Genomic DNA, 26,378 nt, shown 5'->3' with positions numbered 1-26,378 from the left:
TACAGCCACTAGTCCCTAATCTTAGGTGCCAGGTTCGACTTCTGGCACCCCACTTTTTCGCACATGCGCTGGTTTAGTGCCCTTTTTTTTTTTTGCTTCGCGGGTTGGTTCTTTTTCGTGCGCGCGCTGCATGCTTTTTTTTTTGGCGCCTGCTGCCACTGCATCGGTTCATTTTCGAGCGTGCGCTGCATGCTCCTTTTTGGCGAGAGGGGCCTCGGCCGGGAGCTCGCGTGAGGGGCCTCGGTCAGCAGCGCCGGGAAGCAAGGAGTTCTTGTTTAAAGCAACGCCTCGGGAGCTGGGAGCTCGCGAGTTGGCGCCGCTGGAGTAAATACGATTTGCATGCATGCAAGGGTAAAAAAGACCAAAGTGACCGACGGGAGGCCAAAACGTCAAGAATTCATACGCAAAGGGTCCAAGCCTCCAACGATAAGAAAATCAGAACCGGAGGGAGTATAGCCTTTGAATGAATGCTACTCTTGTCAGGATTATCAGTCGGTTGGTTGTTACCCGTTGGTATCTACACTTCCACTTGGGTTTTAATGATGCTCCTGTCAAGATTATTTTGATGTCGGTTGTCACGCTCAATTGTATTGTACTTGGATTTAATGGGGTTCTTGCCATGATTAGCTTTTTCTTGTTATCACCCACTTGTGCAGCGGGTTTGTCGTGGTAGAGAGGGAGAGTCCCGCTGAAAGAACACTGTTGCAACATGTGGTTGATCGACTCCTCTTGATCGCAAAGCATGCAGACCGAGTTCACCGTGATACCGCGCCGAAGAACAAGGCTATCGGTTGTCCAGCAACAATCACGAAGGGTTAACCACCCAAACCTTTTGAATTGAAAAAATCAAGTGAATATCATTGTAAAGATATCTCTATTAAAAAATACTATCAATTGTGATGGTAATATCTGAGACCATATGTCATAGAGATATCAATGATACTTTTCCAATTCAGATGATCTTTCCGATAGTATTTTCTAAATTCGCTCTTTTGAATTTTAGAGGTGTGTGTCCAGCAACGAACAAGAAACGCGGCTCCCGCCCGTATCTTAAAAGTTTGCTTAGGGAACGATGAGTTCCTTTACAAAGTGAAAATGTTCTTTTTCGAACTGAAATGAAATGGTTTTTCTAACGAACTGAAATGACTTCCAATGATCACTAGTCAAAAGTAAGCAGCAAGATGCTTAAGGTACGTTTGGTTGAAGGATGAAATTAGATGGGATAAAGCTATTCATGTTTTTCTGTATAGGATGATTCAATTTTCTGTTTGATTAGATGGATAGGATGATCTAATTTTCTATTTGGTTGGTGAGATTAGAATGGATAGGATGAGCTAATTTTCTATTTGGTTGGTAGAATTAGAGTGGATAAGATGATCCATTTATATTTATATGTATTCATAAACATTTGGATGAATTTATATATAATTGAATTTGTTTAGATTCAAATTAAATTAAAAAGAGTATATCACATGAATTGTTAAAAATCATATAAATTGAGCATTATAAAGGAACTTAGTTTTTCACCAAATATATATAGGGTTGGAAACATTTTTATAAATTAATACATCACATGAGAAGAATATTAGTGGTTTTTTTCAGATTTTTGGGAATTTATTTGAGTATTAAAAATTACTAGAAGTTACAAAAATATATTTCTTTGGAGAATTTTAATTAAATATTAGCTTATGCTTTTTGATCAAACTAATTAAAATGGGCTGGTAGTGAGCTCTAATTTACTTATAAAAATATTAAAAAATTTAGACTACTTTTCAATAAAATTGAGAGTTAATTGAAAATTACGAACGAGAGGACCAGCGAAGCTAGATGACTCCATCCAGTCTATCCGGATATCAGGGAATATTTCCTTATGTCTGACCGCCCTATCTAACATGTTCATCTAACAAAATAACCAAAAAATGGATGTCCATCTACTGTATTGACTTATCCATCTATCTAAACACACAAAAAGTGAAAAAGCGAAAGGAATACAAATGCAAAGATGCTGCAACTGCAAGGTCTTAAACTATTTTCTTCTTTTGGAAAGAAAACAGTATTAGAAAAAGAATATTAACATGGGGTGTCGCGAGAATCGCACTCGCGACATCTAGCACCATACTGCTATACCAAACACCCTGTTTTTGGTTTCCGTGCAATGACTTTTTTATTTTAATTATTTAAATGATCAGTTTTTTTAGGACGGTGGCTACTTGGCTGCGTACGTGTGCCGACGGGAATAGCTCCCACCCCATGCAAGCGCCCACGTACCCATCCCCGATCGACTCGTCGTGTCAGCTGCACGTTCGGCTGTTGCTTACACTTGCGTCTTCACATCTCCTACAAAGTCTATTCCTTGGTGCAGAGCCAGCATGCTGTTCGTGCGCAGAAGCAGCTCCCTTGCGGCGATGACCACCGTGCCGTGGCTGGGTCGCCGGCCGATGGGGAACGTGGCGAAAGGGACCAACCGTGCCGCCGTGCACGGCTCGCGGTCGCCGGCGGCGACGACGACTTCGAGGTACCCACCTACTTGCGCGGACCTTGTTCCTAACATCACTGGCTCGATGCGTCGTTGCTGTTTGTTGCCTTAGCTTCCCCCGCACGTGACCTCACCTGACGTCGCACTCGCGCGTGCAGGTCAGGGAGGTAAGGAGCGGAAGCAAGAGACGAGGGAGCAGGTGGAGGAAAGGTCGACGCCGCCATCGGCTCCTCCGCTGGCCACAAGCCGATCAACAAGTGACCCGAGCCGTGCTGCAGATTTTGCACCCACAGTTTAGTTTCTTTGCTTTGCTTTGCTTTGCCATTATCAGGTCGTCTGTTTGATTTGTTTTCTGAACAATCGACATCTGGAATAAGTCGGAGGGATTAAAGTACGCAGAGTTCGAGTGTGTTACATATATGACGATCTGACGTTGCCACCGGCGCCACCTCTCTTGAGAGCGTCGGACCACCAGGCAGAGTACATGGCTTGCTTGAGCGCGTCAGCGTCGTCTGTGTGGCCGGAGGTCCAAGCCATCGTCCCCCAGCTTCTTCCTCTTCAGCGCCCGCACCCGGCGAGGCAGTGACAACTCCACATGTGCACCGCGACCTCTCCTTCCATGCTCTGAAAGCAAAAGCATGGCCTGAAGCAGCTTAGTTGTACTGCATACAGCGTGAATGGACTGTGATATGACGCCACTAGCTACCACTCGGATCATTGAAAATTTGACATAGCAAAGAATCAACATTAAAAAATGCCACATCGTTTAGGAATTTACTCCTGATTTAGCATGTCACCAAGAAATGGCCCTTTTCCGTCGCCCCCTCGAACTGGTCCAAAATCCGAAGAGGGAGGCGGTTATTACCACTGGGGCTGTAAAGTCCATGCAATTGCTGTTCAAAATCCAGCATAACATCCACAAAAGCGGACTTGGGAGCAAATTAGTGATTCCACCCTCAAACAGAGTTCGTAGAGGCCATCCACGCAGGACGGCGAAAGAGATTGAGTAGACAGAACTGTATTCAAATGTTACACAAGCATCATAATATCAGTAGACATCGAACATCAATACATCGGTAGGTAGACACAGCTTCGATAAAATGTTGATGTACTCCTCTGGTACCGTCAATTGATTGAAAGTAAACATATTGAAACACTAAATTAACAGCTCATCTATTAGCGATTACATGTTTAAAATACATTGCAATTGCTCCAATAGCACATTAGTTACTGAGCACCAGGTTAGATAATATTTTGCAGCAGAAACAACCGTATTTAAACTAGACCTACATGAGGCAGTCCAATGTCCAACAAAAAAGGCAGGGTCCAGTGAACCGTCAAGAACATTAGTCCTTGTGCTTTTTAGCAGGGTATGGCTGTGGACAACTAAAACCAGACCTCCAGTAGCATAGATCCTGCATTGTTTTTTCTTTTCTTCTGATTTTTCTTTCCAAAGACAACACTACTTCGTAATATTTACAATTACAAAAGACACCATCATGCATAAATTTTGCCAGAAATTGACTGATCCATGGCCGAGCTGAGCTTGGATGTAAGGCTAAAATCGAAGCATAATGAAGCTGATCCATGGCCGAGCTGAGCTTGGATGTAAGGCTAATCACAATGAAGCTGAACCAAAAATGGTTTCTCACGAAGTTCTATGAATAAAAAGAAGCAACTGGTGCAAACATGACACATTGATGACCAAAGTTTACCTGTCATAGGCTGTAAAATCTTCATCCAAATATGATGTCTGATACTGGTCTTATGGTACTAATTTTCAGCTTTTAGACAATAATTTTCAATTCCAAATGTTGAAACAAAGCTTGAGCATACATATAGAATATCAAGAACTAAAAAAATGTGTGAAGGACAAACGATACCTACCTGAGATTTTTTTTCCCATGTAAAAGGAAGACTGTAGGGTTCCAAACAGAGCTGTTGCAGCAGAGCAGAGACTTAACAAGCGCGACACTTCAATAAAATCCATTGTACAACAATAAAAGCAAAAGGAACATGATGGTCTACCTTATGAGTCCCAACTGGGAATAAAACAATCTAAATGATCAGCTAATGATCTGGACTTCTAGATCTTCCGTAGCCATGCCTGCTTGGAGAACGTGATCTGCTCCTCATTCTCCCTCTTTCATTTGTCATATCACCACTCCTATATCTGTATCCGCCTCTTTCAGAATCCCTCCCGTTTCTGTAGGAATTGCTTCTGTACTCTGATCCTCTATCTCTATGATCATACAACCTTTCTCTTCCGCGACTTCGCTCATAGTGACGATCGCGGTCATAGTCACGCTCCCCAGACATCTCTCTTCTGGTATCATTATCCCTGCCCCCACTATCGTACTCTTTTTCCCTCTGTTTCCTACGTTCCTCTGCTTTCTTCTCCCTGGCAAGCCTCTCTTCCTCTTTTGCCTTTTCTTTTGCGGCCTGGATAGCAGAAGACAACCATAAGTACTTAATGGATTAAAGCAGTATTAATACTTCTAATGCAACGATACTTCACCTTGTATTCCGTCAGAAAATCTCTAACCATACCATAACCAATGTGCTGTTTCCCAGTCACGTGGGATTGTGTTCTCTCAAGAGCATCATCGGCAACTAAGAATGACCCACATGTTTCACAAAGTTCCATCTTCTTCTCAAGCATGGCCGCTTTGTTGTCCGCTTGGTTAGCTAAAGCTGTCTTTTCAGCGTTTAGAAGGTCAACCTGCAAAACAGAAATGAAGAGAGAATTCCACCAATTGGTGAAGCAGTTTGTTCAAACATAGTAAAAAAGAAACAAGATGGATCTTGCACATCAGTACCTTCCGCATAAGTGCCTCAGCTTCATCCACTTTACCAGCCTCACCAAGCTCCTCTATTTGCTCCAACAGCTTCTTGATCTGTTCTTCTCGTGCTGAGAGCTGCTCAGTAATTTTGCCAGGGATTGGTAGTGGCATAGCAGTATCGTGGGCCAACCTTTCCCGACCACGCCTTATTTTTCTATCCAAATCCAGTACCTGCAACAGAGTAAACAAATGTAAATATACTGGTCAAAAAGTTTTGCATGAGCAAGCGATAACTTACCAATTTCTCACATTGTTGCGCAAGCTCTGCCTCAAACCTTTGCACATAACTATCGTGCCTGGGAGACTTCTCAAAGCTGCACTTGCCAAGCAAAACTCATTTGTGATATACATACAAAAGGATAGTTGTATATCTATCCTAGATAGCTCAGCATATGATAAGACAGAGTGGAATAAAAGTTTTTTTCCCTTAAACATCATGCACAGTATGCCATGTCACCTCTAAAACAACAAACCTCGGATCAAACTCAACCAGAATATTAATTATCAGATCTTCAATACTTATGCTTTGATCGGCCAGCAGATGTCAGTAAGCCCATAAAAATAATTAAAATCTTAAACTGTCAAGCATTAGTACAAAAGCTAGTGTGGAGAATTTTCTATCCGATGTTACACTCCTTGCCTTCCCTTCGAGTTAGGCAGATCTGGGATTTCATGCCGCAAATTTACATTCATGTGTAGAGATCCCTATATGTTATAAAGTACATTCTAATCAAGAGCCCAATTGCTCGTTGTGGTGCTCCAAAGCTCAATCATCAAGGGCACAACCTGCAGGTCGGCATCTACAGACACAGTGACACCTGCAGTTTGCTCATCGCGATGCTCAGTGGTAACAGCCGACAAGGACGGAGTGCAGAGAGAGATGGAGTCATGGCCTTCGGCACCCATGACCTTCAGCAAAGGGTGCAGCCAACTGTTAACAGCCGCAGCAGTTTAGTAATTTTGCAATTAATTAGTATGTTATCTGTTTGCTGCATTTGTCAGGTTTATATGTTATAGTTAGCTATTAGAGCCATTGGTTAGGCTTCTCTGCTTGTTAGCTATTAGATGCTATCTATTGTTGCATGGCTATTAAAGGAGTTCCTGTACCCTCAGTCGGCAGCAAAGGAATAAATAATACATCTTTATCTCAATCTACATCTTCCCCATCCTGTAGCTTTCTATCTCTCATGCAGCACATTCATCTATTTTTTTCCCCTGACAAACTCGTATTTTCTCTCTCTGCTTCTCTGTTGTTCCCATCTATCTACTGATGACTTCTTATCGCTCTACCCCCAATAACCCTTCTACTATTGAAGCCATAACATGGAGAGGTGGAACAAGGATAAGGGTGAGGAGGATGTCAACTGTGCTATCGAAAGGCGAGTCACCAACCACACAGGAGGAATCTGTTAGCAAACAGCAAAAGTGATCTGCCGCACAACCAGATGCAAGTTTAAGGAGCTGAGAAAGTAATATTCATATATTTATGGAGCTGAGTGATATGATCTCACAAGTTTGAGGAGTTTCAATGCAATGTTTCAAAAATCCATAGGAACTAGGTGGGCAGCTCGGGGGAGCTATCACCTGATTGCCCATAAGTGGGTTAGGCGGGAGGGTGCCAACTGGAGCCTATTCGCCACCTAGGCAGACTGCATCTGCCTTTAAAAAAATTCCGATAAAATTAAATTCTCCTTTATTACATCTAGAATTTTATCATTAAAAGTTCATCTTGACAATATCTAGGTATATTTGCCTAGCCCTTATTAGTATGCATTCAACCCTGCATTTCTACCAGACAAGATCAAATTTTTCGCAGAGTGTGGAGAACATTTTTTTGTCATGTCTTGATACAAAATACATCCCTTTTTAAAAAGAAAAATTGAGAGAGAGAGAGAGAGAGAGAGAGAGAGAGAGAGAGAGAGGGAGGGAGGGAGAAAGTTATAGTTGTAGCATGTGCAATCTTCCTGGAAAGGCTGCTTTTTTGAAAGACAGGTTAGGGTGTCATGGAACCACCATTTCACATAAAAGTTCTGATGTGCTACCTGGTAATCTAAAATCTAGTTCTGCACGGCAAGATGCGCCAAGCAAACTATAGTTTATAGCTTAATGTGAACTTAGAACGGCTTAATCCTCACAACTAAAAAACAAGCTCCACTCTGCAAATCTAATAATTCATATAGAACAATCATATATTACCTATACAATTTTGGGATCACGGCCTATGCTTCCCAATAAGAGGTCTCTCTTTTTCCTATTGCCACCAACCCAAATACCCTCGTTTTCTCCCTAAACATAACACATTAACACTAGATCACCTCACCAAAAAAAACTATGGATTTTTTCATTTAAAAAAAACCAACTGAATTTCAAGAAATTTGACATCGCAATCTGCCTCACCTCTCCTTGAGCTTCGGGTCATGGATCCTTGAGCACGGCCCTGCGGGCACCCAACCGCACCCATCATCAGTGAAGCAAAAATCACCGAGAAACGCAAAATCCGGAAGGAACGGCCGTACCGAGGTTGCTCTTGGTGTTGATGAAGAGGTCGTGGGGGCAGAACCTGGCCATGAAGGGGCCGCACACGTCCGGATCGTCCCACTTCACCTCCTTGTGCCCTTTCTTCTCCTCCTCCGTCAGGTTGCGGGCTGCAGATGACAGCACCCGCGGCGCGGTTAGGTTTAGCGATGGGGCTCGGGGGCGGCGTTAGGGGGAGAAGGGAATCGGTTGGTACCTGTGCCCATGAGCTCGTCCAGAAGAGCTCGCTGCGCGTCCATGGCGGAGAGCACGGTAGAGCCGTCGAGAAACCCTAGCCTGCTCCTTCTCCTTTTCCCCTTTCCTTTTCACGGTTGGGTTTGGGATTTGGGGGTGGTATAATCCAAATCCGACAGGAATAGAGCGCCCTATCGCTTACTATTTTCGTATCCAAAATTAGATATGTGAACGTGAAACCCAATTACCAGACAAATTGAATGGGAATTTGCAAAAAGCTCCTTTTAAAATCACGATAAAACAAATTCACCTCACACGCACAGGAAATACCAAGCTACGAACTGATCCCAAAGAAAAAATAAATGAGAAAACCCCAAAGCTCTTAGTAAAATTCACTAGATATTTAATGAAATATTGAAATTCACATTTGTATTTACAAGAGCACATATTAAGTAACCCCAAGCTCTTAGTAAAATTCACTGGATATTTGACTAAATCACTAATTCGCAGACATCAAAAAAAAAAGTTGTCCATATTTGAGCATATTGAAGTTTACATTTGTAGGAGCACATATTTAGTTAATGTTTCAGAGCACATATTTAGTTATTGTTTCCAACACAGTTACTTTCTCTGATCCCAAATATAAGTCTATTAGAACATCGACATGGTCTTCAATATAGCATTTTGATTTATAATATTTATAAAAATATATTATTTCAAATAGAAAGGATTATACATTATGAATGCATTTTGTTAGAGAGTAGATTCACAATCATTTGAACTCACTATTTTCATTCATTGATGATTGATATATATATACATGTTCAAGAGATATCCGTTCGAGAGACATCCCTCCCGAACGGATAACTAGCAACTGTATAGCAGTTGCCAGGCTAAGATCATTCTATTTCTAACACTCCCCCTTGATCAATGCCGGTACATGTACATATATAATCCATCTTTAAAGCTCCTCCAAAAACCCTGTGGGAAAATATGAGGAGAGTAGTAGTGATATACTGTAAAAACTCCTTTAAAACCCAGTGGGAAAAATAAGGAGAAAAATGATATATCATATATTGATTATTGTCTCTTTGATAACTCATAAAAGAAAACCTTATAAAAGGAAAAACCCATAAGCGAGTTTAGAGAATAATAGATATGTCTTGTATGCCTCTTTTAAAAACCTCGGTAGGGAAAATAAGAGGTATGATATATGATTTTGTGTTGATATTACCTCATTAAAAATCATTTATGAGAAACTTTATAAGTAAAACTCATAAAGAGAAAAAAAGTATAATATGATGTATGAACAGGTTGAATTCAGGAGGAGACTCTCCCTGATTTTTGTAAATCTCGAAGCCGTCGCATACCAATACCATGAACATATTTTTGAAATGTCGAGGTCGGTAAGGACTTTGTGAATAAATCTGCGAGATTATCACAAGATTTAATTTGCAAGATATTTATCTCCCCACTTTGTTGTAATTCATGAGGATAAAACAATTTAGGGCAATATGCTTAGTGATATTGCTCTTTATGTAACCTGTTCGCATCTGAGCAACACAAGCAGTATTATCTTCGTAGATAATGGTAGGTGATTCAATAGAACTAAAACCATATGACTTTTGTATGTAGTTTATCATTCTGCGAAGCCACGCGCATTCACATGATGCTTCATATAATGCAATTATTTCAGAATGATCGGTGGATGTTGCAACTAGAGTCTATTTTGAAGACTTCCATGAAATGGTTGTCCCATCATGTAGGAACACGAAGCCTGTTTTGTGATCTGGTATTGTGGGGATCTGATAAGTAGCCATCATCAGTGTATCCAATCATATTTGAATCTTGGTTTCTTCGAAATTGAAAGAATAGATCAAGATCTTTGGTGCCTTAGAAATATCGAAAGATATTCTTAACTCCCGTCCAATGGCGTTTGGTTGGAGCAGCATTATGCCTAACTAGTAAGTTCACTGCAAATGCGATATCAGGCCTGGTGCAATTTGCAAGATACATAAGCGCTCCAATGGCACTGAGATATAGAACCTCGGGTCCCAGTATCTCTTCTCCATCTTTCCATGGTCTAAATGGATCTTTCTCCATGTCTAGAGATCGAACAACCATGGGAGTTTTAGATGGATATGATTTGTCCATATTGAATTTCTCCAATATTTTCTGGATATAGACAGCTTGGTGTACCATAATTCCTAAGGGAAGGCGCTTGAGCTGTATACCCAAGTAAAATTTGATTTTACCCAAATCCTTCATCTCGAATTCCGTCTTTAGATGATTACGTGCTTCACTTATATCTTTTGTGTTACCAATGATATTTAGATCATCAACATACACTGAGATAATACAAAATCCTGTCGAGGATTTCTTAATGAACACGTATGGACAATCATCATTGTTGGAGTAACCCTTCTATAGAAGGAACTCACTAAGTCGGTTGTACCATATTCGTCTCAACTGCTTTAAGCCATATAGTGACTTATTAAGCTTTACACAATATATGTTGCGATTTTTGTTTGGATTCGGAATTTGGATTCCATCGGGAACCTTCATGTATATGTCCGAATCAAGTGACCCATATAGGTATGCAGTCACTACATCCATCAACTGCATAGATAGATGATTTTGAACTGCCAATGAGATAAGATATCGAAATGTAATTCCACCCATGACTGGAGAATAGGTTTCATTGAAATCAATGCCGGGTCTCTGCGTGAACCCTTGTGCTACTAGCCTTGCTTTGTATCTCACCACCTCGTTGTTCTCATTCCGTTTCTGGACGAAAACCCATTTGAATTCCACAGGGAAGACATTTGGAGGTGTAGGTATTACTTTTGTGAATACCTCTCTTTTTTTAAGCGAGGCTATCTCTGCTTGAATTGCATCCTTCCATTGAATCCAGTCCGAGCGTTGTTTACACTCTGCCATGGTCTTGAGATCTAGATCATTTTGGAGGTCATTTGCAATCATAGTGGAGGAGTATGTGTCGACAATTGTAGTCTTTCAATCATATGATTCTCCAGAATCTAGATAGTTGGTGGAAATTTCATGTACCCTTGGTGACTGTTCGTGATTTCCCAATACGATTGAGTCAGGGTATTCCGATGTCCCAGCATCATTAATTGAGTGCACTTTTGAGCTGGGTTGTGGATGTTGCCCATCCACTGGGTGTATACCGCCCATTGGGTGTCTGCCAACTTGAGGTTGATTTGTACTTACTGTTTCAGAGGGTTTTTTCCTCTGTTTCCTTTGGCGCTTGCAAGAAGCTGTATCCTCCTTTGTGGCCGTACTTCTCCCCCTTTTATTTTGAACAGGGGGTTGAGTGGTTTTTATTGGTACCTCCACTCTTTCGGGCACATTTTTGGCAGCATTATAGGATTTTGTGACACCTTTGTAGTTAATAAATGCATCTAGTAGATTATTTGCAATATTTTGTAAATTTATGATTTTCTGAGCTTGGAGTTCAGATTCTTCAGTACGTGGATCTGAGGCGGAAATGCCTTGGACATTCCAATTGATTTCCTGGCATTCTTTCTGGTACTTGAAATCTCCCCCTAATACCGGGAAATGGTCCTCATTGAATATACAATCAGCATACCGGGCCGTGAATAGGTCTCCTGTGAGGGGCTCAAGGTATTTAATGATCGACGGAGATTGATACCCCACGTAGATCCCTAATTTCCTATGTGGGCCCATGGATGTACGCTGCGGTGGTGAGATCGGTACGTATGTAGCGTAACCGAATTTACGTAGATGGGAAATACTTGGTGGATTTTCACATACTAATTGTAGAGGGGAAGTACTATGATATGCAGTAGGTCGCAATTGAATTAAGTCAGCAGAGTGTAAAATTGCATGACGCCAACAAGAAGTTGGTAAATTGCAATTCTGTAATAAGGGCCGTGCAATGAGCTTAATTCTTTTGATAAGGGATTCTGCCAAACCATTTTGAGTATGGACATATGGAACAGAATACTGAACTTAAATTTCTAAGGCCGTACAATAGTCATTGAAGGCACGTGAGGAGAATTCTGCAGCATTGTCCATTCGAATTGATTGAATTCGATGTTCAGGATAATGTGCTCGTAATTTAATAATTTGAGCCATTATTTTAGCAAATGCATGATTTCGTGTGGACAGGAGACACACGTGAGATCATTGTGTAGATGCATCTATTAGAACCATGAAATACCTGAATGGTCCGATTAATGGTTGGATAGGACCACATATATCGCCTTGAATGCACTCAGGGAATTTGAGTGGTTCTGCTTGAATTTTTAGGTAAGATGGCATTAAAATTAGTTTCCCTGTGGCACATGAAGTGCACATAAAATCCGAAGATAGTGGGAATTTAGCATCACTAAAATTATGATCAATGGAATTGCTGATAATTTTTCGCATCATCCCTATACCGGGATAACCAAGACGATCATGCCAAGTTTGGAATGCATTAACATTCTGAAAAATTACCTTGTATGCAACATTTGGTACGGGTTTGATGTATGTGTAGTACAATCCTGACGATAAAGAGGGAATTTTTTCAAGTACTCGTTTGCCATATTCGTTGTCTTTTGTTAAGAGAAGATATTCCTCTCTGTTGTCATTATGGGTTTCAATATAGAAACTATTCTGACGGATATCTCTATAACTTAGTAAGGTACAAGTTGAATCAGGATACAATAAAGCATGCTCGATTATAACTTGAGTACCCATAGGGAGTAAAATTATGGCCCGACCTAAGCCAACAATTACTGTGTCGCGTCCAGCGATTGTCAAAATATTTCTTTGTCTTTTAGTAAGAGTTTGAAAATATTTTGTTTCCCTAAGTATAGAATTTGTGGTGCAACTATCCACAAGGCATATTTCCTCCTCCATCGTGTTGACTTCCATAGAAATATATATATAGAATTGAAGAATTTAATATAAATTTTTTTATCAGATATATAGAATACATACAAACTTTATTTAGTATTAAAACAACTAATAGACGTAGATAACATAGTATCTTTGGAATTGAGAGACTAAATAAGGTCTCCAAACAAGTCATGCAAAGCGAATTCGACAATCATGTTTTTCGTGCTCATGGAATCTTCTGGCAGCTGAAGAGTCTGATTGTTACTTGGTTCTTGTGGAACTTGTTGTGAACAACTAGCCTCCTTGGTGGTGTCAGATTGAAGATTGAAGTGAGCTTCATATCTTTGTCATTGAGCAGGTCGGTTGCGTCCCACAGATTGCAAATACAGATCAATTAAATGTCTCGTGGTGCGGCATTTCTTAGTAGTGTGCTTATAACAGCCACACTTGCGCCAAACATTAGATTTGTCAAATCTGGGTTTAGAAGTGCCTTTCCCCTTTTCCGGTGCACGTGACTTCTGCTTCTTGTTGCATCTGCGTTTACCTTTAAAATTCATTGGTTGGTTTCTGCAAGAGCCATCGAACTTATTGCTATTTTGAACATTAGAATGTACTTCAGGTAAAGGAGTAGCGCCTATTGGACGCTGATGATGATTCCTTAAAAGGAGTTCATCATGTTTTTCGCCCTGAAGTAATACATGTATTAAGTTAGAATAAACTTGGTATTCTTTTGCACGATATTGTTGCTGTAAGATCCTATTAGCGGGAAGCATAGTAGATAAAATTTTCTCTATCTTTACTGTTGCTGTAGGTTCTTTTTTGCAAAAACGCAACTTAGAACATATTTTATAAACAACATGATTGTAATCTTCGACGGATTTGAAATCCTGGAGTCGGAGATGTGTCCATTCATGACTTGCATCAGGCAGAATGACTGCCTTTTGCTGTTCATATCTTGTTTTGAGAGCTAGCCACAATGTGCTTGGATTTTCTTCCATCAGATATTCAGATTTGAGATCCGGATGGATATGGTGTCTTATTATATATAAAATACTATATTTAACTTGATCTGTGAGTGGTGGGTCTCCCTCTGGGGGAGATTGAAGTGCCGCTACTATTTCGCGGGACGCAAAGCTGACCTTGACGTCTATTGCCCATGTTGGGTAGTTGTGACCATCGAGTTCGAGTATATCGAACTCTTTACCGATCATTTTGACCTACATGGGTTTAAACCATAGATTTGATTAATTTACTAGAAGTAAATTAAAAAATCATCATGGTAATGTTGTAATAATGATGCAAAATATGTAGAGTCAATTGAGACTTAAAATACACAGTGTAGACATCAAATTATGTAGCTAACATGTTCAAGATAATCACCAAAGTATGGTGTAGATCTCATAGTAATAGAGGGCATAATTTGACACTTGTCAATAGATTCCTATGTTCTTATTACCACGTGTTAGGCTAAATAGAATATTTGGAAGAGCACGTTGAAGGTAGTCATTTTGTCAAGATAACAAAATGTAGACCTCACAATAATGATGGATAATCTGCAAATATGCAGTAGATCCATATTTCCATTACCTTGTGTTTCACAAATATTGTATTGAGGTAATCACTTAATTTGATTTTGCATTGTAATTCTGCTTGAATTAAGCACTTTTGGGTATAAAACTCTTTAGGCTTAATTAAGGTGAATTACTGTATAATCTTGCAAGAAAATGAATCTCAAGTGCAAAATTAAATTGTTTGTAAACATAATTGCATGTTATAGGGATTGCATGAAGCAAACACATTGAATAGTATACAATATTCTAGAAAAACAGGGTCTGGAATGTTAAGTGACAGCAATAAACAACACAATGTGTAATAACTGCTAACATCGGGGCCTAAACATGAAAAATACTAAATATACAGTACTAGTAGTTGGACCATATTGCAATTTGTTAGAAACCTGGGGGGATTTTTGCAAAATGGCCTTAGGCACAGTGATGGTGTTGACGCATTGGGCTGAAGCAACCTGGGTCGAAGCTCGAACGGCCTTTCGGCCCGTGCAGCCAGGCATGGGGGGAGGTAAGCCGGCACAGCCTAGGCCTGGGCCTTGGCGGCCTTTCCGCCGGCCCAGGTAAGCGCACGCGAGCATATAAGAGGTGTGAGGCAGGGCAGCGGCTAGGGTTCACCAGCCCCGGCCGCCACACCCTTTGACTCGCGCCGCCATGTAGTCGCCATCTCGTTGTTGCGCCGTCGCGCCGCCACACCGTAGCCCCACCGCGCCACCATGCTTCAGCGTGGTGTATACTCTCCTCCTCGTCGGAGGAGGAGATGTAGCCGAAGCAGTCGTCGTTGGGGGCCCTGCTTCGGAAATCCATCGCCGTCGAAGACCAGGAACCCGGGCGGAGGCCGGGTCGGCGATTCGCCATTGCTGTTGCGAAGCGGCAGAGGAGGCGACGAGTCGGAGTGGAGTTCGTCGCCGGTGAGGTTGGTGTCGCCGGGGCCGGCACCGCGCGTGGAAGAGGGATCTCTTGAAACCTCGGCGACATGTTCTGGAGCCGTGGTAATGAAGTAGGGGGGAAGCTCACAGCGAGCCGCCATCGTGCCTCGGGAGTTAACCAAGGGCGCGAGCGTGAAGTGACATGTCACCGGCGGGAGTCCATCCGGGGCGGGTGTGCCACTACTGCTGCAATACACCACGGTGGATGCGTTGCGGCCAGGGCGGCTCGGTCCAGGCGCCATTGACGCTGGAGTTGATGAAGGGAGCATCGGCTCGACGTCGACGTGGAAGTCGACCTCCGTTCGTGGCGGAGAAACCGAGTGGGGCATCGGTGTGTACTCGAATGGCGCAAGGCCGTGGATCCGACAAAAACCGAGGGCGCCAGGAGGAGTGAGATCGGCTGCATCAGGAGGGGTCATGGTCGGAGGTGGGTGGCTCGGGCCGGCGCGGTGCTCGTCAATCGGAGGACGATGAGACGGGCGCGGACCATGACGACGACGTCCATGGGAGCGGCGGCTACAGTGGCCGCGATCCAGAGGAGTGTTTTGGCGACGCTGGCCACCACCAAGGCGAGGACCACAGCAACGACGACCGAAGTAGAGGCGGCAACGACGTTCCTCGTGCAGGACACGAAGAAGAATGGTGGCAATCGAAGATAAGTTCACTCTTGCCATTGCTCACCTTGTTTCTGTTCTTGATCTTGATCACTCAGTGGTGAAAGCGTGCTGATAACGTATTAGAGAGTAGATTCACAATCATTTGAACTCATTGTTTTCATTCATTGATGATTGATATATATACATGTTCAAGAGATGTCCGTTTGGGAGACATCCCTCTCGAACGGACAACTAGCAACTGTATAGCAGTTGCCAGGCTAAGATCATTCTATTTCTAACACATTTCTCATAATAAATCTAGTTACATCAATCTTATGCTGTCAATCTATATGATTTTTCAGCTATTGATAGTCAAAGCTAGAAAGATTTGACAGGATTGGAGGTACTATATGCATAGTTGTAGACACATTCAGTTTTTACTTTTACACTTGCACACTTTAAAAATTCCTAAAATATTCATATATGTACAGTGTGCCAAAATATTTATACATGCAAAAATACAGAAATATGTCATATGTGCATTGTTAAAAAAGAATAAGAGATACTTTTCTTTTGTGCAAACAAGCTTTATCTCCTTTTGTTTTTGTATACTGCACATATAAACACATCTTTGCACAAATTTTTGTAGATATACTCCCTCCATTCTCGAAAGATGTCTTCAAGAATATGTGTATTAGAGACCATATTGATGTCTAGAACCACAAGTAAAAATAATAGATGGAATATATTTATGAATTTTGTGAGAGTTTTTCCAAATGCACAGGTACAAGAATCATTTACACATATGTCTAGATGATCCATGTGACATGCTTTTTTTAGGGAAGTATCCCCCTCGGCTTAATTCTGGTGCTAAAACAAGAATGACAAGCTAAAATTGAAGTAATTTTCAATGGCACCATGATACCAAATGAAGCCTCAAAGTGGCTTAGTGATTTGAAGATCTTTGCGTTGATCGAAGTGAGTCTCAGTAAGAGAGAACTTTACTCATGAAATTTGGATGGATAATAAATTACACGAGAAACATATAACATGATACAGCTCTTCTCTTCCTGCGACAAGTACACAGCATTGTGAAATCATCACGGTGTACTATGCATTCGCAATGTAATGTTCTACCAGCTGACAAGGGTCAAAGAATCATCACTGAAAACAATCTAAACTGCCGATTTCTTCTTTAAAATGCAATGATGACTTCTTTTTCACCTTTTCCCCTTTCTCCTCCTTTGGGGAAGGACATTTTCACTTCCAAGTTTTGTATGTTACCTTTCTTATCTGCACTCACACCACCCCTGTATTGAGAAAAAAACATCAGAGATTATCTACATAGATTTCGGAGGCTGCATGCTCTGCAACTAAAGAAATGAACTAGGTGGTGTGCCATTCTCACTGAAGGATTTTCCTCAACTGGTCGATGTGGCTTGCAAGTTCTTGCTGCTTACATATTAGTGTCTGCAGGGTCTGAACATACAAAGAAACTATTATTCAGTTGCTATGTAGATGGTTTAGGTTGCAATTTCTTGAATTGGATTCCTGTGCTCACCTCCTTAGTTTGAGCAACGCATTCTTCAAGTTCTTGGATCTTCCCTGAAATCTGTTCATTGACTTGTTTCTGTCGACTATTTTCACTTGTGTGAGTGCCGACCTGTCCCATAGAGAATCAATATTAATGCGATTTTGCTTGCATAACAAGGAGTTGGACTATCTGGTTGAACCTTTTATTTAGAGCCAACCCTGTGACACATGTTTTTTTACTGTTTATCAAGTGAAAGTCTACGGGATAGAAACAAAAAAATTCACAAATGGAAATGACACAACCGAGACCTGGTTATCCTTTAACAACATGCCAAGAGTTCTTTTCCTACAAGAAGTGGAATCTACTTGTCCCGCAGAAGGCTCCTGAAAATAAAATACCAAGAGTCCATAATAGTTCCTTTGCAAGGGAGATGAGGGCTATTCCTCCTAGCTTTCTTTGGCTTGCTTTCTTGCTTTGCCCTTCGGGTGATCTTACCTTCCCTCGAGTCCAACCTCGGGAAGGCTCGGGATGGATTTTTGAGTCTTTGTGCAAGAGAACAGGAGAGAAGGCACTTAGCGATGGAAAGGAAGAACATGGATAAAAAGGATGAAAAGGGTAGATAATTATCGCTCTCAAGAAAATAAAACCAGCTAGCAGAAAGACGAAGGGGGGGGGGGGGGTAGAGAAAAAAGGAAAGCTTAGTGGAGATGTCAGCAAGGGTATGAGAAAGATTGTAAAAGAGGAAAGGAAGCTCATAGATGTGACTAGTGCTAGCCAAATGGGTGCCCCAATCCGGCTTGGCCTAGGCATGATCGAGGCATGACATGTTAGGCACGGCCCACGGTATGATCGGTCCAGTGGGCTGAGACAACCCATTAAGCACGTGAAGTCCATTAAGAATGAACAAAATCAAGAAAAAATAGAAAAATAGAAAAAAACAGAAAAATGTAAAACGAATTAGAAATAATAAGGAAAAAATCACAAATGGGTCGTGCTGTGTGGGGCAGTTCCGTGGGCCGTGCCGTGTTGGCCCACGTGTGATCGTGCCATGCCTTGGCGGTCCACCGTGCAAAGGTGTCAGCCCAGGCATGGCCCTACGGATCGTGCCGTGCTGGCCGGGCACGATTAGCATCGGGCTGTGCTATGTCTAGGTTGTGCCTACAGTAGTGGATCTTGGGCCGGCCCATTTGGCCACCTCTAGATGTGACAACGAGGCCACCAAGACTAGGACAATGAATACTCAATCGAGATTATAAACCCAAACAATCATGATTAACATGGTATCAAGTCTGTAATACTTCAAAAAGCTTAGCACTGCCATATCAATGGCTGATGATCAAGCACCAATACTACAGCCACCCTACTGACCGATGCTGGTATAGGCTTAACTGTTGAAGTAAAGTGCAAAGAACAAGAAGAATTATATATATGTTAATACCTGACAACCTGTGAAGCTTTCACAGGCAACTGTAGCAGTCAGTTCATTGGAAGACTTCTGACCTTCACCAAATGCTTCCTAAAAATTACAAATAGACTCCAACAACCAAAAGTTTTCTTACTATTTTAGCTTCCTCAGCAAACTTCAAATGAATTCTAAAAGAAACATCATACCTCACCTTAGAAGCACGAACCATTTCCGGGTCAGTCCACGGTCCTTTATCTTGGAGCAAGCATCCTCCTGTTGCAGAACAAGTGCATGTTCCACCTAAAAAGTCTGGTAAATTGCTGCAGAAAGGAGCAATCATTCAAGCCGCTAAATATGCAAAAGTAGCATATGACTTGATACACTTTTACCTTGGGTCAACAGTTTCTAATACTGTGTTAAGGTAATTGCTCCCCAGAACCTTAAAAGTAGCGTAGAGGTAAGCATTCTCTCTATTTTGACAAACAATAACCAGTGCATACGAAAAGATGCAGTACCTGAATTTTTGCTAAAGTTCTTGCCTCCATGAATGCTTTCAATACTCTCCACAGCGCTCTAAATCCAGATCCAGCATTTATTATGTAAAGTTGATTTAATGTCTGTGGCAGAAAGCAATATGTGTATGAGCAGATTGTGGCTAGTGTAACAACCACATTAGATGTTAAGGCATAGACATAACCAAGACAAACCTCTGGATAGTAATTGCTATCGATCTTTTGGATCTCTATGAACAACTCTCTTGCAGATTTTGAAAAGTTGTTCATCCCCTGAATAACAGCAGCCAAGTCAAAATATACAATTTTGTACCCATTGTCAAATAACTTCATTATATGCCAGAAAGAGAACTCAAAACAAATAGATAAAATGTCTGATAGTTCCCTGTAAACTTCTTTTTCTGTTTCTCTAGAGAATGAAGAATGGTTGAAAACATTTGGGTTACTATTTTCTTCTATAAAAAAATGGAAGTAATATAAAGCATTAAAAAGGAAAGTACTTCATATAGTTATTACACACCAATCCTTTCACATCCAATATGGCCGTTGTAGAGGCAATGTGCTTCTTTGCTGCAACTGAGCAAGCAGGATATCTCACAGATACAGTTCTCTCTTGTTCTGATATATGATATTTTACAAAGCGATCAATACTAGTCACTTGCATGAGCTTACTGAGATCCACCAAGCCAATCCGTTCGATATATAGAGGCCTTCCAAATCTATCAACTCCATGAAATCCATGAGGATAGCATCTTTTCACAGCATCATACTCCTCAAATTTAAAATCCTGTAGCATATAAACAACCATTTACTCTTGATATTTCAATCAGACTACATATTATTGTTGCATTCCATGATTTAAATTTTCTAGGCTAAAAGGAAGGATACAGCAAATTTCCAAGACAACTGTAAGCATAGATTCTTTTAACAAACCAGACATAAAAGAATATTACACACAATAACCACCGCATACATTTGCAATGGTATCAACAGAACAATCTTCACGCCATTTTAACATATTTAAGAACATCTCTTTTGCCTTTAAGATGTTGAAGCCTCTCATTCTCAGAAAGCTGCATGATGAAGAGAGCAATCAAGTCAATACCATCCTCAGTGCAAAATCAAAAGAAAACTGGCATCCTACGACTATTGACATGTAAAATACCTCGTACCCAGTTATTTGGATAGATCACTCCATTCTAATAACTACAAATGGCATATCCTCCAGACAATAAACAAAATGGGCATACCGTAGAAGGACATGATAATCGTCAAACTTCTCCGGGAGCTGGTTGCTTGCAAGAACTAACTCCCTCAAGGATTGCACACACTGCTCTTCCTTCTGGTTATGGATGCCATTAACAATATTGCGAGAAACTTTGGTCTTGCTGTTCCTCCTAAGTAACTGCTCAACAGATCTGAAGCTCATCTTTGATCTGGAGGTGCTTTTGCTCCGTACTTGAAGGAGGTGCCAATAAGCTTCAAATGGAAACTCAATAAATTAGTTTTCACATGATAATATCGAAGCCCTCAGCAAAGGAATGGACCAGATTAATCTCATGGCCAGCAGCAGTTCTAGAGTTCACGCATTTTTGCCACAGTTTCTCTGATTTCATTTAACCATGTACACATAGTTAGGTTGAAAATCTCGTACAGAATAAAGAAAAAGGATAGGGTTGCAGGAGTCAACTATGGAAACCCTTATAAAAATTATGCAGTAATTATGGTAATTGCGCCAACTTATATTTCAAACATAATATTTGAAAGTTAAGGAAAACATCCCTATTTCAGACCATTTATCCTATATAGCCCAATACTGGTGCCACAAATTTCTGGCATTAATGATAGAAATATACATCAAGAAAAGAAGGTATCCGGTTGACTATATTGTATAGCTATTGGCCTATTGAACTAGAATAATAGTCAAAATAGTTGTTCTACTTTTTTTATCCACAAAAAATGTTTTAGGTTCCTACATGGAGGAGGAAGTAGTAAACCTACAGTTGTCATTGCAATGATTTATTAGACCAGTAAGGGCCTGTAATCTATTGCTAAAAAGAAGGCCGATACCACAACAATCCACTATAGCAGAACAACCAATAGAGAAATACCAATATAATTAACATAGTTCTGAGTAGCAAAAAATGCATCTCGAAATAACAACGGCGACAAAAAAAAGATAGCAAATTGTGCCTCTCATTTTCTTTTCTTAAGATGATGCTTCAGATTTGTTTAATTTTCCTCTGCCCCACACACAGAAACAAGAAAAGCTTAGGTGACGAACTTTTTACACAATTCAACTTCTGCAAGGTCTTGCTGAGGCACATCCTTACTGCTACAGTTAAGGCGCCACTGCAATGCAACAAATACAAAATGTAGTAGCAAAAAAAAGAAAAAAGAAAAAAAAAGAACATCCTTCGTCCTAAGAAGCATGCACAAATCCTTCGACGTAAACTCTATCGTATATCAATCCACAAGGCCACAAGGCTTCTTTGCCATAATGCGATTTCAAGAACCAAAGAGCAGCAGCGCCTGGGAGGCTGGGACGCTCTGCTCCCAGGTGATTTGGGCAGCAAGAACAGAGCAAGAACATAGGAGGAACAGGAATCAGAAGAAGCGAGAGCGGCCCAGGAGCACAGGAGCAGGACCTTACCAGCGGGTGAAATCGGCAGCGCTCGGATTACGGCAAAATATTCTTCACGTATAAACTAGCCGCCCTCCGTCTTGGGTTGGGAGGTTATAAAAATGGATGCCTTGGGCGACGTGGCGGGCGTGCGGCGCGGGGGGAGGTTGCTTCGGCGTGCGGCGATAAGGGGGGCCGAATCTCTGCCGTCTCCCCACGGGCACGCTGAGGGCGAGGGAACCTGAGGCGGCGGCATTCTTCTTCCTCCTCAGACCTCAGCGACAGGCCGTCACGTGAGCCCGGCTCGCCAGCCTCCCTGCAGGAGTCGCAGCTGGGAAAAAGGGGGGAGGGGCGGTGGGGAGGCGAGAAAGGAAGGATCGATGCGTCAGCGCCACTCGGAAGCAAAGTCAAGCTGCTGCTGATTTGGAGGCGTACCGGCTGCGTTGATGGCTAAATAGGCAGTCGGACCCATTCGGTACGGATCTGGCTAGTCAAAGCCCAGGTAGGCACGGTCTGAAAGGTCAGACGAGTGTCATGGATCGTGTCGGGTTGGACTACATGTGACGTTCTCGGTTTATGTATGGACCCGTCATATATCGTATCACGACGGGTCGGTCGGAACACATTATGATCCGATGTCACGACTGACTCGGTGGAAACGACGAAAACAATACTACGGACGGCCTGAAAAATAAAAATAAAAAATAGCTACAAAATTTAAAAAATATATAGAAAATAGATAAAATATAAAAAATAGATTAAAAAATAGCTACAAAATTAAAAATATAGATAGAAAATACAAAATAGTCGGGTCTAGACGAGCCGGGCTGAGTCGTACCCGTCCGTGCTGGCCTGTCGTACCACACACTCGGTCCGGATACAATCCATAGCCTCGTGCCGTGCCTACAATATCGAGCCTCGAATCGACCTAATAGACACGACCTATTTAACCGTCTCTAGTCTAACGTCTACTCTTCCCTATAATCAATCCATCCACCATCCTTGCTTTCACTCGTTCTCACAGCGGTCGTTGGTCACCACGCCCAATGAGGAAGGAACAATATATACGAACAACATTCTTCACGAAAATATATGCACCGGTAGAACCATGATGCTTCTGATGCGGACAACCAAATACGTCATTATTGTTCAGCCAAAACATGCCCGCCATGAAACATAAATTAAAAACTCAACTCATACTCGAATAACTAATCAGGTTAAAATATACACCATATCTTTAACCTGTTCTTACAAATTGTTTGGGACAGTATCTCAAATTATTTGGTCTTACTATAGAAACAATATAATACCTCAAATTGTTTGGGACTTCAGGTTAGAAACAACAGAATAGGTTAAAAAAAAAACCGAGGAGCTCAGAAACAACAGGAACGATAGATAGAAGTTTAAAGACTTACATGTTTAAGCGCTAAAGGAGATGCAACTATGATATCAGAAGAATAGAAGATACTGTACAGCTTAACAGATTTCCTGCAGAAACCTTTGTTCAAATATTAACTATTAAGATGTTCTCAGTATACTAAACACATAATCCTGACACTAACAATATATCAATGTGCTAGCAAAAATGAATTGGGGCTTATACCTCTGGAAGAACATTTCAGTCATAGTTTATCTGTTTCTGAAAGAACATAGAAGTTTATATTCTCTAGAAGAACACAAAAGATAAACTAGTAAGTTTATCTGTTTCTGAAAGAACATTTCAGTCATTTACAAAGTACGTAACCTGTTGCTAGATGTGGCCTAGTTCTTAACGACTTGCTATTACGCCACTTTGACTCCAACTCAATACTGACAGAACACAGAAGCAGAGAGCCCAGCACCTGTTGTTGGCGTGCTCGTAGAGGGGGCCGAGGCTGGAGAAGATGTTGAGCACGACCGGCATCCGGCGACCTCAACGTAGAGCACCGAGAGCTCGAATGGATGGCCAACGATGAGGACGGAAGGGGTGGCATAGACGGCGACCTTGGTGGAGAGCACCGAGACCTCGGCGGATGGCCGATGGCCGATGATGAGGCTAGAAGGGGCGGCATGGACGGCGAGTCTGAAGTGGTGGTGGTGTGGTGAGCCGGCAAATGGGAGAGGTCAAGCATGGCGGATGGCCAACAATGAGGCTGAAAGGGGCGGCGTGGACAATGAGGCCAAAGCGGCGACGCGACAAGCTAGTGAATGGGAGAGGTCGAGAAGTGCACTCTCAGTTCTGAGCTCTGGGAATGACCAAGGAAGAATGGCGGATGGACTAGGGATTTAGGGTTCTGACGGCGGCTGGTGGACGAGTGCGATGTGTTGGGCTAGATTGGCTAGCTGGGCTACGATTCACACTTTTGCAGAGGAATTTGGGTGCCCCGTGGGCACCCATAGGCAAAAGTAAAAAACCCACGCCCAACCTACTTGAGTTCGGATACCCAACTCGCTAGAGCCATGGGCGGGATTTAGCACCCAAACTCTCACTCGCTGAGCACAGAACCGCGGAGACCCAGACACACAAGTGTAGCTACCATCCCTATTGTTCCCCTAGCCCGTTCGCTCTCGCATCTTGTAATCGCCTCCGCACACACTACAAAGTTGCCCAAGGCCCTCGTCTATTCGTCTTCGACTGTGGGTTGTGGATGACGATGAGTTTTGTGCCTATCGATCAAAGAAGTCACAAGGGCATTTTCTTCTTTTAAACTACCGATCCATGTCCATAACCTGACGAATCCAAACAGGGGAATGGATAAAAAGCCAACATCTCGATCCATAACCCACCCAGGTATGGCCATGTTTGGCACAACTGAAACTTATGAGTTTTTGTTGAAAAGCAGCTTTTGCTAAAAGCTGCTTATGGCTTTTGCCTTTTGGTTGTTGGGTTTTATGAGAAATTTTTAGGTTCTCAGCACACCAAAAGTCAGAAAAGTCACTCTCAGTCAGCTTATCAGCTTTTAGTTCATTTCATCAGAAACTAACTTTTCAGCTTTTCAAAAGCCAACAACAAACCAGCCTATTTTTTTTTAGCTTTTGATTTATGAGAAGCAGAAGCCAGTAATTAGTTGAAACAAACAGGGCCTATATCCCACTTTATTTCCCCAACCCATTCCCCCACTGCATCCAAATGGCATGTTACGGAAAAGTTATAATTTAATGGAGTGTTTTAAAGCCCTCCATACTTGATTTCGTTGCCACCCAATTTATCCGAGGTTCATGCTCTGCAGCTTCTTCTTCTACTTCAGCGAGGTTAGGGTTTGGGATTAGAGGTTAAGGTTTGAGGTTGGGGCTCACTGGAGTCCGATGTGCTTAGAGGGAAGCCCACGGGTCGTGCTTTTCCTGCAAGGAAGTGACTGGTATTAAAGGCCTAGGCTAATGGACGCCACTCTGACACCCCGGTGCAATTGGCGACCGGCTTGCCCCCTTTAGGGGGTAGGCACCACGATAATTACCACGGTGAATATTTATCTCCCCGATAGGATAGAAGGTAGTTATCCGGGATAAGGCCCAGTAATTTGGTCAGATCCCGGATATTTGTACATTATGATAACTTGTACACCAAGCTACGCATGGCCTTATAAATAGAAGGCCATGGTCCTCTGGGTACCGGGGGGCACAAGGGAAAGAATACGCAAGACAGTGAACGCTGTGATACTTCTCACAGAGTGATACATTTTTTTATCATCAATATATTCGTAGTGTTCCTTCCTCTCAAACTTCATCTCCAAGCTTGAGTCTCCTCCTTAGAAGAAACTCTCGCCATACTTGCTGGGGCAAGACGAGCTCTTGCTCCAACAACGTGCCGTTCGTGGGGACTCGAACACAGAAGTGCTAAGAGAGGTACGAATCCACTAGGAAAACCACCAAAGGATTAGCTAAAACCGCCATACCCACCGTTGCAAGCATGCAACCATATGCATGACTGCCTCAACCATACGCACCGCATGCATGCTCCAGCCCTGCTGCCATATGGGACGGCGTTCCTCCGACCTTGGCCAACTCAGAACCCTGGGTTGGTACAGAAACTCCAGACGGTGCGGAGGCCTTCCAGCCTCTGCACGACGAAGACCTCACCGCCTCAGGAGAGGACGCGGCCGAAGCCACAGCCAAGCAGGCCGCCTTCTAATGGTTGTGGGCGGTCCAACCCTGGAGTGCTTCTACCTGGGCTTGGTCCCCAGGTGTCCCCTTCGACCACACCTGGGATACTCCGAGCGAGCCAACATCTTCAGAAAGTCTGTCCACCCAGCGCCCTCCTTGGGCCCCTCAGGAAAAAGAGGGTTCCAAGGAGACGGAGGGCTTCGGGGTGCGCGGACCCCACCAGCGCCTCTGACGCCGCCC

The 26,378-nt window shown here is 42.3% G+C and overlaps 2 protein-coding genes across 14 annotated transcripts; both read right to left on the bottom strand.

Moving 5' to 3' along the window:
• Positions 1 to 3,633: 3,633 nt before the first annotated feature.
• Positions 3,634 to 8,212, bottom strand: LOC133892571 (uncharacterized). Of its 2 annotated transcripts, XM_062333426.1 has the most exons (8): positions 8,051 to 8,212; positions 7,836 to 7,964; positions 7,717 to 7,756; positions 5,558 to 5,633; positions 5,296 to 5,490; positions 4,995 to 5,198; positions 4,505 to 4,918; positions 3,634 to 4,414 (listed from the first exon to the last, which is right to left on the bottom strand). In XM_062333426.1, the coding sequence occupies exons 1-7, from the start codon at positions 8,091 to 8,093 to the stop codon at positions 4,547 to 4,549; spliced, it is 1,059 nt and encodes a 352-aa protein (XP_062189410.1). In that variant the 5' UTR covers positions 8,094 to 8,212; the 3' UTR covers positions 3,634 to 4,414; positions 4,505 to 4,546. The 2 variants fall into 2 exon arrangements, with proteins under 2 accessions (XP_062189410.1, XP_062189409.1); XM_062333425.1 differs by having other exon boundaries at positions 4,343 to 4,918.
• Positions 8,213 to 17,030: 8,818 nt separating this feature from the next.
• LOC133893448 (phosphatidylinositol/phosphatidylcholine transfer protein SFH11-like) lies at positions 17,031 to 22,472 on the bottom strand. Of its 12 annotated transcripts, none has more exons than XM_062334468.1 (13): positions 22,089 to 22,472; positions 20,686 to 20,914; positions 20,409 to 20,508; positions 19,956 to 20,222; positions 19,631 to 19,708; positions 19,439 to 19,540; positions 19,313 to 19,362; positions 19,135 to 19,243; positions 18,957 to 19,034; positions 17,827 to 17,901; positions 17,546 to 17,647; positions 17,393 to 17,463; positions 17,031 to 17,294 (listed from the first exon to the last, which is right to left on the bottom strand). In XM_062334468.1, exons 2-13 carry the CDS (start codon positions 20,862 to 20,864, stop codon positions 17,180 to 17,182), a joined length of 1,326 nt encoding a protein of 441 aa, XP_062190452.1. In that variant the 5' UTR covers positions 20,865 to 20,914; positions 22,089 to 22,472; the 3' UTR covers positions 17,031 to 17,179. The 12 variants fall into 12 exon arrangements, 6 of the variants coding, with proteins under 6 accessions (XP_062190452.1, XP_062190450.1, XP_062190451.1 ...); XM_062334466.1 differs by lacking the exon at positions 22,089 to 22,472 and adding an exon at positions 21,720 to 22,035; XM_062334467.1 differs by lacking the exons at positions 17,827 to 17,901; positions 22,089 to 22,472 and adding an exon at positions 21,720 to 22,030.
• Between the last annotated feature and the right edge of the window lie 3,906 nt (positions 22,473 to 26,378).

This window comes from Phragmites australis, chromosome 15 (assembly GCF_958298935.1).
Source record: "Phragmites australis chromosome 15, lpPhrAust1.1, whole genome shotgun sequence".
Lineage (NCBI taxonomy): Eukaryota > Viridiplantae > Streptophyta > Magnoliopsida > Poales > Poaceae > Phragmites > Phragmites australis.
Note: the sequence above shows the minus strand (reverse complement) of the source record. Positions and strands in the feature narration are given on the sequence as shown.